Here is a 14692-nt window from a genome sequence, read left to right on the forward strand (position 1 = left end):
TGACTCTGGGAAGCACTAAATTAATAACAGAGTTTAGTCTATCAAATAACAAAATTAGAGGCAACCACTTGGAAATCTTGTTTTTAAAAAGAGAAAGCAAAACAAACAAACAAAAAAGAAATAGAGAGAGAGAGAGAGTGCACGCAAAATCCAGCAGGTAAAACTAAAATGAATGAGAAGACATATAGACATGAAGGATGTTAAAACTTATATAGTTGAATGTATGGCAGCACACATATTTGAAAGCATCAATGAAATATATAACTTAAATGAAAAGGTATAAATTGACAAAGAGAAAAAGATTAGATTATTAAAGAAGAAACTGATAACGTTTCTTCAAAGAATCTCTTCCTGAAAAACTAGGTTGAGACTGTTTTACTAGTGAATTCTTTTGATGCTTTAATTATCAACTAATGTTACAGAAACTACTCTACAAAGAGTAAAAGATGAAAAGAGATAAAAGTATGGGTTAAACACAAAAAAATTCTAGACAAATTTCATCTATGGATCTAAGTATATAAACATTAAACAAGATACAAATGAATCAAATTTAACAACATATAAAAATATTCCATAAAGCCCAAGGAAGATATATCCCAGGAAGGTAAGGATGGCTTAACATAAGATATTCTAATATTATAACACATCTAATAATTGATTGTCAGGTAACAGAAAAGCATCAATAGCTTAATAAAAATCAGAAGATATTTTCTGCATTGCAGATAGTCTATTAAAAACCAAGATCACCCAGACAGCATAGTACTAGCACAAAAATAGACACAGAGACCAATGAAACAGAATAGAGAGCCCAGATAGGAACCTTCAACTCTATGGTCAAATAATCTTCGTCAAAGCAGGACAAAATATCCAATGGAAAAAAAGACAGTTTCTTCAATAAATGGTGCTGGGGAAATTGGACAGCTATGTGTAGAAGAAAAAAACTTGACCATTCTCTTACACCATACACAAAGATAAACTATAAATGGATGAAAGACGTCAATGTGAGACAGGAATCCATCAAAATCCTAGAGGAGAACATAGCAGTAACCTTTTCAACATTGGCTGCAGCAAATTCTTTTAAGACACATCTCCAAAGGCAAAGGATACAAAATCAAAAATGATCTTTTGGGACTTCATCAAGATCAAAAGCTTCTGTACAGCAAAGGAAACAGTCAACAAAACTAAGAGGCAACCCACAGAATGGGAGAAGATACTTGCAAATGACACTACAGATAAAGGGCTGATATCCAAGATCTCTAAAGAAATTCTCAAACTCAATACCTAAAAAGCAAATAATTCAGTCTAAAAATGGGAAGGAGGCATGAACAGAGACTTCTCCAAAGAAGACATACAAATGGCTACCAGACACATGACAAAATGTTCATCATCATTAGCCATCAGGGACATTCAAATCAAAACCACACTTAGAATGGCACAAATTGACAAGTCAAGAAACACCAAGTGTTGGAGAGGATATGGAGAAAGGGGAACACTCTTACACTGTTGGTGGGAATGCAAGGTGGACAGCCACTTTGGAAAATACTGTGGAGGTTCCTCAAAAAGTTAAAAATAGAGCTACCCTAAGACCCAACAATTGCACTACTGAGTATTTAGTCCAAAGATGCAGATATAGTGAAAAGAAGGGGTACATGCATCCCAATGTTCATAGCAGTAATGTCTACAATGGCCAAAGTTCAGGAGAAACTGGGACGCCCTTCAACAGACAAACAGATAAAGAAGATGTGGTCCATATATACAATGGAATGTTATTCAGCCATCAGAAAGAACGAATACCTACCATTTGCATTGACCTGGATGGAACTGGAGGGGATTATGTTAAGTGAAATAAGTCAAGCAGAGAATGACAATTATGATATGGTTTCACTCATGTGTAGAACATAAGCAATAGCACAGAGGACCATAGGGGAAGGGAGGGAAATCCAAAGGGGGAGAAATCAGAGAGGGAGAGGAAACATAAGAGACTAGGGCCCCGGGGAAAAAATCTGAGGGTTTCAGGGGGGAGGTGGGTGCGGGGAGTGGGTAATAGGGTGATGGGTATTGAGGACGGCATGTGCTGTGATGAGCACTGGGTGTTATACTTAACTAATAAATCACTGAACACTACATCAAAAACTAACTATGTACTATACAGTGGAGAACTTAACATAATAAAAAAAAGCCTTAAATAAATTTGTATTCTTTGACCTATTGTTTCCATTTCTGGGGCACTAAACCACATGAATAATTAGAGAGTTGAGTAATGATTTATGGAGAGGATTGTTCATCTCAAGTTCTCAAATTGCAGTGTTTCACTAATAAACACTGGAAACAATCCAAACATCCAGAAAATAAAGGAACAATGAAACAGACCATGGTAACTCAAAAAATATTGTACGATTATTAAAATTATCATGCCAAATAATTTCAATGCCTTGTTCACAACATAATGTTACAATATAATCAGCATATAGAAAATTATACATGGAATGAAGTAAATGTGTGTGTGTGTGTCTAAGATTACACGATTAAAAATAATAGCAAGAAAAATTAAAAGTTGTTAGAATCTTTATCCAGAAATGGTAAAATATAGAAGTTTAATGCTCTTATTTTCCACATTCTTCCATATTGTACACAATGGGTATCATAATCAGAAGAATCAAGTAAGTCAACAGGAAAGAGTTAAAATATTCATTGTGGGGGGAATGGGTGGCACAGGTGATGAGAGTTAAGAAACACACTGTGGTGAGAACTGGAAGTGTTGAATCACCATTTTGTACACCTGAAACTAATGCTACACTGTACATTAACTGGAACTTAGATGCAAACTTTAAAGAAAAAGATTTATGAAAGAGGTATTTGTTTTGATATCATTCACAGTGAAAATTCAAAAGGTTAAGACATTCAGTAACGACAACATCGCAGGGCACCTTTCTGATAGATTTACAATGTTACTGCTGAATGTTTACTGACACTACCAGTGTGCTTACGAAGAGTCTTCAGTGAGATACAGAAATGACTTTGATATGGTGGAGATTTTCTAAAAGCCAAACACAAAGTTGGGTACAGTATTAATCTCTATTGGATAACAGATATATAGAAACACAGAAAGAAACAGACCAAAAGGCTCAAAGTAACTGCCTCCCCTATGACGTCAGAATTTCAAGTGGTTTTACTTCCTTCTCTATGTTTTTCAAATGTTCTGAGCTGAGCACAACATATTCCTACAAAAGAACAAAATGGATGTAAGTTGTCTGTGAAGTGTATGCCCCAAGACCAGTGATGGACTTGGAGCCCCCCCACCAATCTGTCCTGGCCCGCTAGCGCACCCGGAATGGATGCCCCCCACCCCCAGGCATATGAACCACGTACTGATGGCCCCACACGGCCCCTGTCTTCTCACACCTCTGCCTACAAATTTCATCCAAGTTCCTTTCTTCTTTCTCAATGCAGGAGAAACAGCTAATTAATATGTTTTTAAAATATCCTTTGGAAGCATAAAATGTCACATAAATGTTCAACTCCCACATGTTCTATGATGTGTGTTTGATTAAATTTGCAGCGTAAGTGTTAATTCCTGCATTTACTTCCCTGTCTTGCCTTCCAGGGGTCTGTTCTAGAAGTCTTCCCACTACTTCCTCCAGCCTCTGCATTTCAAAGCAATTGCTTGCATGGAAACACAGTTGGGCTCTCTTTAGGTTTTTTATTTTTTTATTTTTTTTCTCACAAGCTCAGTTGTCTCTGTCTTTGAAGGTAAATGAGAAATATGATGAAAACAGAGAAAATGAGATTCTTACACTCAGGTGAAATAACTGTAGGTCTCATGTAACCAAAATACCATCAGTGCCCGCAGAGATCAATGAAAAGTTTCCATTTGACATTCCTCCCTGTGATGGACACCCCATATCCATCTTCCTGGAGCATGGCTTTGAAAATAAGGCAGCTACTGAGTTACATATCCTCTAGCCAGGTCCAAGACTCTGGAAAAATCCAACTGATGGGAAGAAGCCTCTGGGGAGCCATGGCTTACCTTCTTGGCTGGCTTGGGGCCAGTGGCGGGCCTGGGTACTGTGCCGTTGGTCAGCACCAGGCTTGTAAGCTTTGTTACTGCAGGTGAACCCCTGCCTGGGAATCTAGGCACTGGGAATCCAGGTTCCTGGGTCTTCAAATCAGTTCTGCCTTCAAGTTGCTCTGTGACTTGGGCAGTTCATCTCAGTGACCTTGTCATCTCGTTCCCTGCAAAGCTGCTTCTCCTCTAGCACTCCCTATCACAGCATCTAATGTGCAGGACACCAGGACTTACCCTGATTCCTCCTCCCCTGGACACTGTGCCCCACCACTCACCAAGCGAACCCATCTGCTTATCCCTGTGCCCACTGCCACTACTCTAATCCAAGCTCCCATCTCTATACTGGACCAGTGCAGTATCTCCACACGGTGCCCAAGTCTTTTTTTTTTTTTTTTTTTTTTTAAAGTAGGGTGTGGAGCCCAATGCATGCTTGAACTCAGGACCAGGAGATGATGATCTGAGCCGAGATCAAGGGTGGACACTTAACTGACTGAGCCACGCAGGCCTCTTTTTCTCAAGTGTATGGCTTATCCCATTGTGCCTTACTTCCACCTGTGCAGGACTGCTCAGGACTCTTGAATATAGCTAAGCCTCCACTGGTGCTCTTGCTCCCCATCAGGGTTTGTGAGAAGTCAACCCCAGGCAGGATCCAGCCCACAAACAGAAGGCTCGCTCCTTCCTTCCTTCTTTCCTTCCTTCCTTCCTTGTCAAATGGTTTCCAATATTTAAAAATCAAGAAATACAACATAAATAGTGGGATTCTAACTTCTCCTGGAAATCAGAAAATCTATCAGCTGCAGCCCAGCATCTGGTGTGGAAACAGCAGCAGCTGGTCTCACTGGACGGGGCTTGGCCCCCAAGCCACCACAGGACCACTAAGCCCCTCATCTTGCCCACCCTTCATTGTACCTCATGGCATGTGGGGGTCCTTGCTCTCGGAATGTGGCCCCTCTTACCTTCCCAGTGCCTCCCTCCTCTCTCCCTCGCAATGCCCCATCCCCCTGGGGCTTCGGCTCTGGACAAATGACAGGGCCTTCACTTATACCTTCCCCTCCACGTGGAACAGTCTCTTGCCTCTGCCACTCTCTCCCTCCATCAGCCTGACCTGGGTAAGTCCTACTAATCCTCAAGACATGAGTTTCAATGTCACTTCTAGAGGAAAACCAGCCATTCTGGGCACCCTGCTCTAGGACAGTACCCTACCTTCCTTCTCCCCATCATGCTGGTGATCTCTGGTTACTTGCCTTTCCTGTGAATTCCCCAAGGGCAAGGACTAGTCTGATCTCCTCTGTGCACAGCCACCAAAAACCAGCCCAACACATGGCACAGAGAACCTTTCCAATATTTGCTGAATGAGGGAGTTAACTTGCCACCCCTGGATTTCATGTACATACACATCAGTAAGACAGGATTTACCAGGGGGAAAAGACACAGAAGCAAACAGAAATGACAACATGGGACAGGTACCTGCTGCGTAAGGTGTCTGTTCCAGGGACATGCGGAACAGTGTCATTGTTTGCCAGAGATGTTCCCCAGAGGAAGTCATGCTGGAGTGGAGCCTGGGGACTTGGAAGCATGCCAGCTACCGAGGAGGACTCTGGCTCATGGAGGTAGTGAGCTGCCCAGGGTTACAGGGTCTATGCAGACCACGAACATCATAAATGTCAGAATATACCCAGTTCATGTACATGCCCAAAGCTGCGGCTCCAGCACCCAACTCAGTATTCAAGAATGTGTTGAATGAGTAAAGGAGTGAGCGAATGAAGAGACAAGACAGAGGTTTAAGAAAGACCGAAGGACAGGTTACGGGTGGAATGTTTGCGCCCCCCCACCCCAATTCACATGTTGAAACCTAGCCCCAAGGTGATGATTTTAGTATGTGGAGCCTCCGAGAGGTGATTAGGTCATGAGGGTGGAGCCCCCACCAGCAGGATGAATGCTTTTATCCAAAAAGACCTGAAAAAGAGAATCTCTCTCCCCATTTGAGGACAGAATGAGAAGGCAGCGGCCCACAAGGCAGGAAGTGGGCCCTCTCCAGATCTGGTCCCCTGATCTCAGACTTCCCGCCTCCAGAACTATGAGGGGTACAAACTATCTTGTTTGTAAGCTGCCCAGCCTATGGTATTTGCTACAACCACCTGAGCTCCCAGTGACAGGAAGGACCCAAAGCTGATGTGAGGCATGTGATGAGGAGCTGGAACTTATCTTGAAAGAGAACAGTTTAGCCTCTATGGGGGCAGATGTTTGTTTACTTTTTTACTCCGAGGACCACAGTCCTATTTGTTGACTTTAAAATATACTTTTACATTTAAGGGGTAGAGTCTGCCATTGTTACATCATTTTTATCACACATTTGACACATGCGGAAAGGCAGGCGGAGGGCATGGAGCTTTCCTTCCTTCTCCCAAATGTCACTCTCCCACTACTGTCCATGTTCACCAACCTGGAAGCTCTCTGAACCCCATCCTTTGTGGGGGGTTGTGGAGGCTGCATTACAAAGGCAGGGTTGTTGAGATCACTGGCCATTGGCGACTGATACACTGTCAAACGTCACACACAAAACGTTGACTTTTAGAATTTTAAAATAAGAGTCTCTTTAATGTGGGATCTCACTTGGGTAAGGAGACTGTTTCCACTATGCTCGCATTAATTATAGAAATCATCACGCATGTGACAACCACAAATGTAAGGTGTGAGTTGTTTTGTTTTAGCAAAAGAGAAAAACAAAACAGCCACCATAATAACCCAAAAGGGCTGATAATGAAAGATGAGAAGATGTTTCCTCAGTGACCGGGATCAGGTCAAGTAAAAAAAGGCCTACACAACACACTTCAAAAATGGTTAAAATGCTAAATCTTATGCATATTTTAACATAATAAGAAGTGTCAGCAAACACTCGAAAATATTTTTAAGTGATAAATGCCATCCAGCTCCCATTATCTTGCCAGGCTTGACTCTTCAGCTTGCAAAACCTTCCCTGAATGAGTCAGGAGCTAGTGTCAGGGTCGCTGAGGCTCAGGCAGAAAGGGGCCCTATATCTACCTTAGTGTCTTAGCTCTTAGTGTCTTATTGCGAATTATAAAAAGAAACATATATTTTGGTCTTCCTCATTCCTGACACAGAGCTTCTAAAACCCTTGGAATTTCCTAAGAGATATGTGTAATATAGGTGTCTTGATATTCATAAAAACCCCTTTAAGCCACACCTGAGTTTATGTTAATGAAGTGACTTTTGGAAAGCATCTAAGGATGGGGGCTGGATGCCACGGAGCCAATCAACTGAGTGACCTGAAACCTCCACGGAGGGCAAAGGGCTGGAGACTGAGTTCCCTTAATGATGGCCAGTGATCTCAACAATGCTGCCCTTGATTTTTGGTTTTTTAACTTAATTTAATTTAATTTTTTCAGTACCAGTGATCCATCTTCTCCCTCCCTCCAATCTTCCAGTGTAGGTGGGAAGGCCATGCCCTTCTTCCCTCATCCTGGTGGGACACACAGGAAGCAAGTCTGTGGACTCCATCTCCTCCTTCTCTCCCCAGGACCCCTGCCTCAGTCCCTCTCTCCAGTCTCTGCCGGGTCCTCCCCTCCCTTCCGGCCCTTCCCCGCCGAGTCCACATGTCCATACCATCTCTACCTCCAGAGCCACCTTCTTTTTTTTTTTAATTTATTTTTTATTTATTTTCAGCATAACAGTATTCATTATTTTTGCACCACACCCAGTGCTCCATGCAATCCGTGCCCTCTATAATACCCACCACCTGGTACCCCCAACCTCCCACCCTCCGCCCCTTCAAAACCCTCAGATTGTTTTTCAGAGTCCATAGTCTCTCATGGTTCACCTCCCCTTCCAATTTCCCCCAACTCCCTTCTCTCTATCTCCCCATGTCCTCCATGCTATTTGTTATGCTCCACAAATAAGTGAAACCATATGATAATTGACTCTCTCTGCCAGAGCCACCTTCTAACTTGGAGCTGGTCATGTCACTTCCCTGCTCAAGTGCCACTGGGCTCCCCAGTCCCCCAGGATGAAGTCTACTGAGGCTTAATGAACAGGCACCTCGCCTCTCATGCTCCCCACACAGGCTTTCCCCTAGAACTTCAAGGTACTTGAATCCTGGCAGGGCTAGTCCTCATTGCAGGCTTTTTCTCCCATTACTCCCTTCTGCAATGTCTTCTCTCCAAACCCCATCATCACCTGCCCAACTCCTGCGCAACTACACAGCTCTGTCTAGAGGCCACCTCTTCTGGGAGGCCTTCCTTGATCCCACTCTCCCCACCCCAACCTGGGTGAGGCTTTCCTCCTTGCCAAGGCCACACAGCAAGTCAGCTGTTGAACTGGGATTCAAAGTCAGACCCTCCCACTTCCCAAAACAGAAGACTGTGCAACCACATACGTATGCAGGAAAGAAAGAGCGAGGTAGAGCAAGGCAAAACATCTTGGAAAGATGTCCCAGCTATAGTAAATGAAAACAGCATGCTGCTGAACAATGTGCATGGCATGGTTCCATTTAAAAAATGTATATATGTTTATATAGGTTTGTATAAGCAAAGAAGAAAGTCTCAATAAATACAAATTGAGCTGCTGACAACAGCTATTAGATGAGCGGATCTGAACATTGTGTAAGGTTTGAATTTGTTATGTGTTTTTTATGTTCTAAAAACAAAACAAAACAAAATGAAAAAACAAATGCAAATCAAAGGAACTCAGCAGCTGTCTCCCAATAATAAGTGAAAGGCCTAAACACTCAGGAATTCTAAGCCTTTGGACGCAGGGCTTGGTCCTGGAAGGGACACGGGGAACTGAGAGGACAGCATGAAATAAGAAGGGTCAAGGTGGGCTGGCAAGCCACACTTACCTTTCCCAGCAGCTCAGGCAGGCCCAGCACTTGCCCGGCGAACACGCCGATGCAGATGAAGATGGCAGTCACCTGCCCCAGAGAGCCACGGATCTCCTTGGGTGAGATCTCGTTCAGGTACATGGGGAGCGCACTGAGGGCAATGCCTGTGAAGGAAGCATGGCAGCCATGAGAGAACAGTCTTCTCCAAGGGAGGAGTACCATGGTCAGTGTGAGGGTCATCATCCTCAAGGGAGACTGGTCAGAGCCCTTCCCTCTTCCACTTGCCCTCTCAAGAACAGCAGCGTAGCCACAAGGCCACTCAGCATTCTGCACGGACTGCCCATGCTTTCACATGCCCTGTATTATTTCATCCTTAAAGTACACATGGGAGGTAGATTTCATGGAAGGGGAAATAGATGATGATGGTGGTGGTGATGGTGGTGATGATGATGATGGTGATGGGGGTGATGGTGGCAAAGGGAGTAAGGTGATGGTAGTGGTGATGGGATGGGGGTGATGGCTGTGGAGAAGGATGTGGTGGTGATGGTGGTAATAGAAGTGATAGTGGTGGTAGTAGTGATGGTGATGGAGGTGAAGGTGGTGGAGGGGATGCTGGAGGTGATGGTGGGGGTGATGGCCGTGGAGAAGGATGTGGTGGTGACGATGGTAATGGAGGTGGTGGATGTGAAGGTGATGGTGGAGGGGGTGTCAGTGATGGTAAAGGTGGTGTTAACAGCCAACATACCCAGAGCTTACCAAGTAGCAGGGATCCTTCTTATCTCTTTACATATATTATATGTTTTATAGTAACCCATTGAAGCAAATGTATTATTATTATCCTTATTCTAAACATAAGGAAGCTGCAGTACAGATGGAATAACTTTCCCAAATCACCAAGTGACGTCCAGAGATGCCCAAAGAGATTATTTTGCCCTGAAGATCAGGTCTCTGATTCTTGAACTCGAGCTCTTCCCACTAGCTAGCTGTGCCTCTATGTAAATCAGGGCACTCAGGTCGAGCAGATACTGTATTACCCAGTTTACAGCATTTTATAAGTGCTTGTCAGTTTCAAGAAAGTTTTCCACCTGCAGCTGGGTGGAAAAGGCCTTCACAGGCCTGCCAGTGTATACAGATGCACTTGTCCCAGGCTAACTCACAGCATGTTGGGAACACAGAGCCTCATTTCATAGGCCTTCCTCTTCTTTGAGGTGCACGGCCTGATGGTGCACAAGGAGTGGTCAGGGGCACACTCCTTCACACAGGGCTAGCTTAGCTGCCCCAGTCCTCCTAGAGTCCGATTTGAGCAGCAGCTCTCAGCTTGTGAAAAGCAGAAGGGACCTCGGAAAATATTCTCTAGGGAAATCAGAGATGCTGACGGAAATACTTTAGGGACAACTGGAAATGTACATTTTCCTACAGAGGTGCAAAAAAATTTGAGTCCAGTCCAAAACATTTTACTAAACAGAATAGTCTTAATTTTTGAAAATGAAAATATGACCCACATCTTTAAATTGTACAATGTGGTCCGGGGAATGATCACCAAATGCATACAGCTGTGCAACCCCCAGCTAGGTCAAGAATCAACCTACACTACCAGCATCCCAGAAGCCTCCCACCCTGTGCTTCCTCAGAAGCCTCATCCTCCCCCTTCTCCCCAGAGGCCCCCGCCAGCCTGACTGCTATCACCAATGCTCCGTGTGTGGAACCACAGCTGATGCATTTCTTTTGTCTCTCATCTCTTTGTGTTTTTCATGGGTGTGAAATGCATCCATGTTGTAGCATGCGTGTAACTGCAATTTATTTGTTTTTATTGCTTTGTAATAGTTCCAGGTATGAGTATATCCCACTTCATCCACCTTCCTATTGATGGATGCTCTGGCATTTTCCAGTTTAGGATCAACACTAATAGGGCCCCATAAACATTCTTAAGCAAGTCTTTTGGTGCACATGTATGCACATTTATATATATAAATTGCAACCATAAGATACATTTGTTCGGTTTTAATAGAGCCAATTTCCTGAAATTATCATGCCAATTTACATCTTTATGAGATGTAAATTTATACTTTGCTCCACATTTTTGGCCAATATTCGGCATTATTGGTCTTTTTAATTTTTAGCAATCATGGCTTTAATCTGCATTAAATTACTTATTTAATAAATTACTTTATTACTAATTGCTAATTAGTAATTACTAATGAGATATTTTATTTTAATTCCAGTATGATTAACATTCAGTGTGACATCAGTTTCAGGTGGACAATATAGTGAATTGACACCCCATACAACACCCAGCGCTCATCACAAGTGCCCTCCTTCATCCGCAGCCCCTATTCCCCACACCCCCCCCACCTCCCCTCTGATAACCATCAGTTGTTCTCTAGAGAGAGTTAAGAGTCTGTTTCTTGGTTTGTCTCTCTCTTTTTTTCCTTTTTTTATTTCTCAAATTCCACATATGAGTGAAATCATATGGTATTTGTCCTTCTCTGACTGACTTATTTTGCTTAGCATTATACTCTCTAGCTCCATCCATGTCATTGCAAAGGGCAAGATTTTATTCTTTTTGATGGCTGAGTACTATTCCTCTGTGTGTGTGTGTATGTCTGTGCGCGCGCGCGCGTGTGTATTCCACATCTTCTTTATCCATTTATCTATTGAGGGGCACTTGGGCTGCTTCTATAATTTGGCTATTGTAAATAATGTGGCTATGAGCAGGAGCACATGTATTCCTTTAAATTAGTGTTTTTGTATTGTGGAAGTAAACACTCAGTCTTGTCACTTCTGGATCATAAGGGAGTTCTATTTTTAACTTTTTGAGGAATACTAATACGATTTTATGTACCTGTTGGCCATTTTTGTGAAGATGCCCATTCCATCACTTAGCCATTTTTGTAAGAGTTTTTCTGTGTTTTTATTATTGATTTGTAAGAGTTCTTAATGTATTCTGTATATGAACCCTTTGTCGATTTCATTCACTGCAAATATTTTCCTGCTCTCTGTGTTTGTCCTTCATGAATGGTGATTTTTTTGCATGAGGTCTTTAATTTTAATGTATTTCAATTTATCAATTCTTTTACTTTAAACTAGTGCTTTTCTGCCTGTTTAAGAAATCTTCTCCTATCCTAAGATGGTGGAAAGTCTATATAGCACGTTATCTTTTAGAAAATTTCCTGTTTTACCGCTCATCTTTAGAGCTGCAATTCACGTGGGACTGATTGCGTGTATGAGGTAAAGTGGTATTCAAGTTTTATTTTTAATGGAATGAAAATGTCAGTGTCAACACAGATGCAGCATTCAGCCTCTTGGATGGTGCAGTCTGTGCTTTATCCCTAAGACAATTCCCCAAGGAAGAGCGGCAGCAGAAAAATACACACACCAACTCTTGACCCATAAACCTCTGCTTTACATAAACAACTAAGCTGTAGAAATAGTAACTAAAGCTATCACTGTAGAAATTCCATGGCTGTACACATAAGCAAAAAGGGTTCTTTTATGGTTGCAAGATGAGTACTCTCCTTCCTTGTTACCCCAAGAATTGATATTTCTGGAAAGATGCAACACATAAAAGCATTCTGTTTTAAGCAAATGTCACATATAATTTTCCAAGCCCCAAAACATAGGTGCATATACACACCTGTTCCATTCTTGGAGTCAGCAGCCCCCCTCAGGCTACCACTGGGGCCTGTTCTTATAGAGCACAATTATGACCGAGGACCAGCTGCAGTACACAACTGCTGGGAACCCCAGCTGATATTATTTGCTGAAAAGACACCCCCTCCCTTCAGCTCTCCAGCTACCACTTTGCCGTAGGTTAGTGCCCATATATGTATGGGTCAACTTCAGAAGTCTCATTTCTCTTTCATTGATCTATTTTTCTGTCTTTGCCCCAATCTGTACCATCTGAACCACTGTAACTCTCTAAGTGTTGATATCTAGAAGATTAAGTGTTCCAATTTTTCTTCTGGAAGATGATCTGATGAATTCTCAGGACTACGCATTTTCATATGCATTTTAGAAGCAGCCTGCAATTTCCATTTTACAAAACCTGCTTGGATTTGTTTGGGTTTGTGCTGTATCTATGGATCAATACAGAGGGAAAACCTTCATAATGTGGAGTCTTCCAATTCATGAACACAGACCACCCCCTATTTATTTGTCTAATTTCTCTCCACAATATTTTATAGATTTTTTGTAGATAATAAGGAGATGAGCATTGCGTATTTCCCATTGGACTTATTCTTGGGTAATGGGTTTCTATAACATTTCAGATGGTATAACTTATAAATTTAATTTTATACACACAAGTAAAATTACTTTTAGTTTGTTGATCTTACAAAGAAAGGCGACATTGCGTTTAGTATTACAAGCATACAAGTATGATGACCTTTTATCCAGAGACCCTGGCAGCCAAATCCACTCACACATTCTGAGGTTTATTTACAGATTCTTTTAGATGTTTTATACATTCGTGATACCTGTGACAGATGACAGTTTTAGTTCATCTTTACCAATCTTTATATCTTACATTAAAAAAGTTTTTGTTTGCCTCATTGCATTAGCTAGGACCTCTTGTACTATGATGATTTGGAGTGGTGACAGCATATATCTTGTCTTGCTCTTGAGCTCAGAGAAAAATCTATTAACAGTGTACTCAATATGACTACTGCTATAGGTTTTGGTAGATAGCCTTTATTAGTTTAAGAAAATTAGTTGGTTTAGAAAAAAATTGACTAGATGTGTCTTTCCTTTTCTTTTTTACCATAAATAGATACTGAACATCATCAAATGACTTTTCTGCATGTATCAAATAATATTATTTTTGTCTAAAATGTATTCTGTAAACATGAACTATCTTGATTGATTCTAAAATGTTAATCCAATCTTCCATTGCTGGAAAAACTCAGCTCAGTCTCAACATATCTTTTTATGTTTTATTGTTGAAATATTGTTATGTTTATTGTTAAAATTGCTAATTCTTTGTTTAGGATTTTTATATCTATGTTCCTTAACCTGTAATTTTTTTCCTGCAAAGTTCTTATTGGGCTAGCTATCAAAGATACGCTCATCTCATAAAATGAGTTGGGAAGTATTCCCCCGGAAATGTTTATAAGGAGTTGGCATTGTTCTCTTTTAAAGGAAACTTGAATCTCTTTTGATGGAAAGTTTTCAAGTATATGTTCAACTTATTTAATAGTCTAGGACTATTCAGATACTCTATTTTTTCTCTCATTGCTATTGGTTAAGTTTTTTTCTTTCTAGGCATTTGTACCTTTCATTTACATTTTCAAATATATCACATCATGATATATTCTCTCTCTATGCTTCAGGATCTATCCACTTAGTTCTTAATTTAGTTATTAATTCCTTCTCTCTTTGTAAACAGTCTCACAAGGTGTTTATCAATGTTATTAATCTCTTCTAGAACTTACTTTGACTTTGCTGATGCTTTCCAATGAAACTCCCTTTTCTAATTTCTTAAGATGAAATCTTAGATTATTTTTAGCCTTTCCTGTTTTAAATATTTGCATTTGAGGTTATAAATTTTACATGAAATATGGCTTTAAAATGTCTTATGTAGTATTTTCACTATCATTTAATTCAAGCAACTTGAAAAATTCCATTGTGATTTCTTTTTGCCCCTTCAGTTACTTGGAAACACACATTCATTACTTAGTGTGTGCTACTTACATCTAAATTTCCAAACTTATGAGGATTTTATCCCTATATTTTTGTAATTAGCTTCTAACTCAATTCTGTTATGGTCAGGGAACACAGTCCAACTTTAATCT

At 41.2% G+C, this 14692-nt stretch overlaps 1 protein-coding gene across 7 annotated transcripts in view; it reads right to left on the reverse strand.

Annotated features, from left to right (window-relative positions):
• SLC2A9 (solute carrier family 2 member 9) overlaps nt 1-14692 on the reverse strand; it is a 231412-nt gene that overhangs the window by 132188 nt on the left and 84532 nt on the right. For all 7 annotated transcript variants that reach the window (XM_013044754.2, XM_013044751.2, XM_013044752.2 and 4 more), the window contains one exon: nt 8922-9067. In XM_013044754.2, the coding sequence (XP_012900208.1) occupies nt 8922-9067 (146 nt within the window). The remainder of the gene's footprint in view (nt 1-8921; nt 9068-14692) is intronic.

This window comes from Mustela putorius, unplaced genomic scaffold (genome assembly GCF_011764305.1).
Source record: "Mustela putorius furo isolate JIRA1106 unplaced genomic scaffold, ASM1176430v1.1 tig00000083_pilon_pilon_pilon, whole genome shotgun sequence".
Lineage (NCBI taxonomy): Eukaryota > Metazoa > Chordata > Mammalia > Carnivora > Mustelidae > Mustela > Mustela putorius.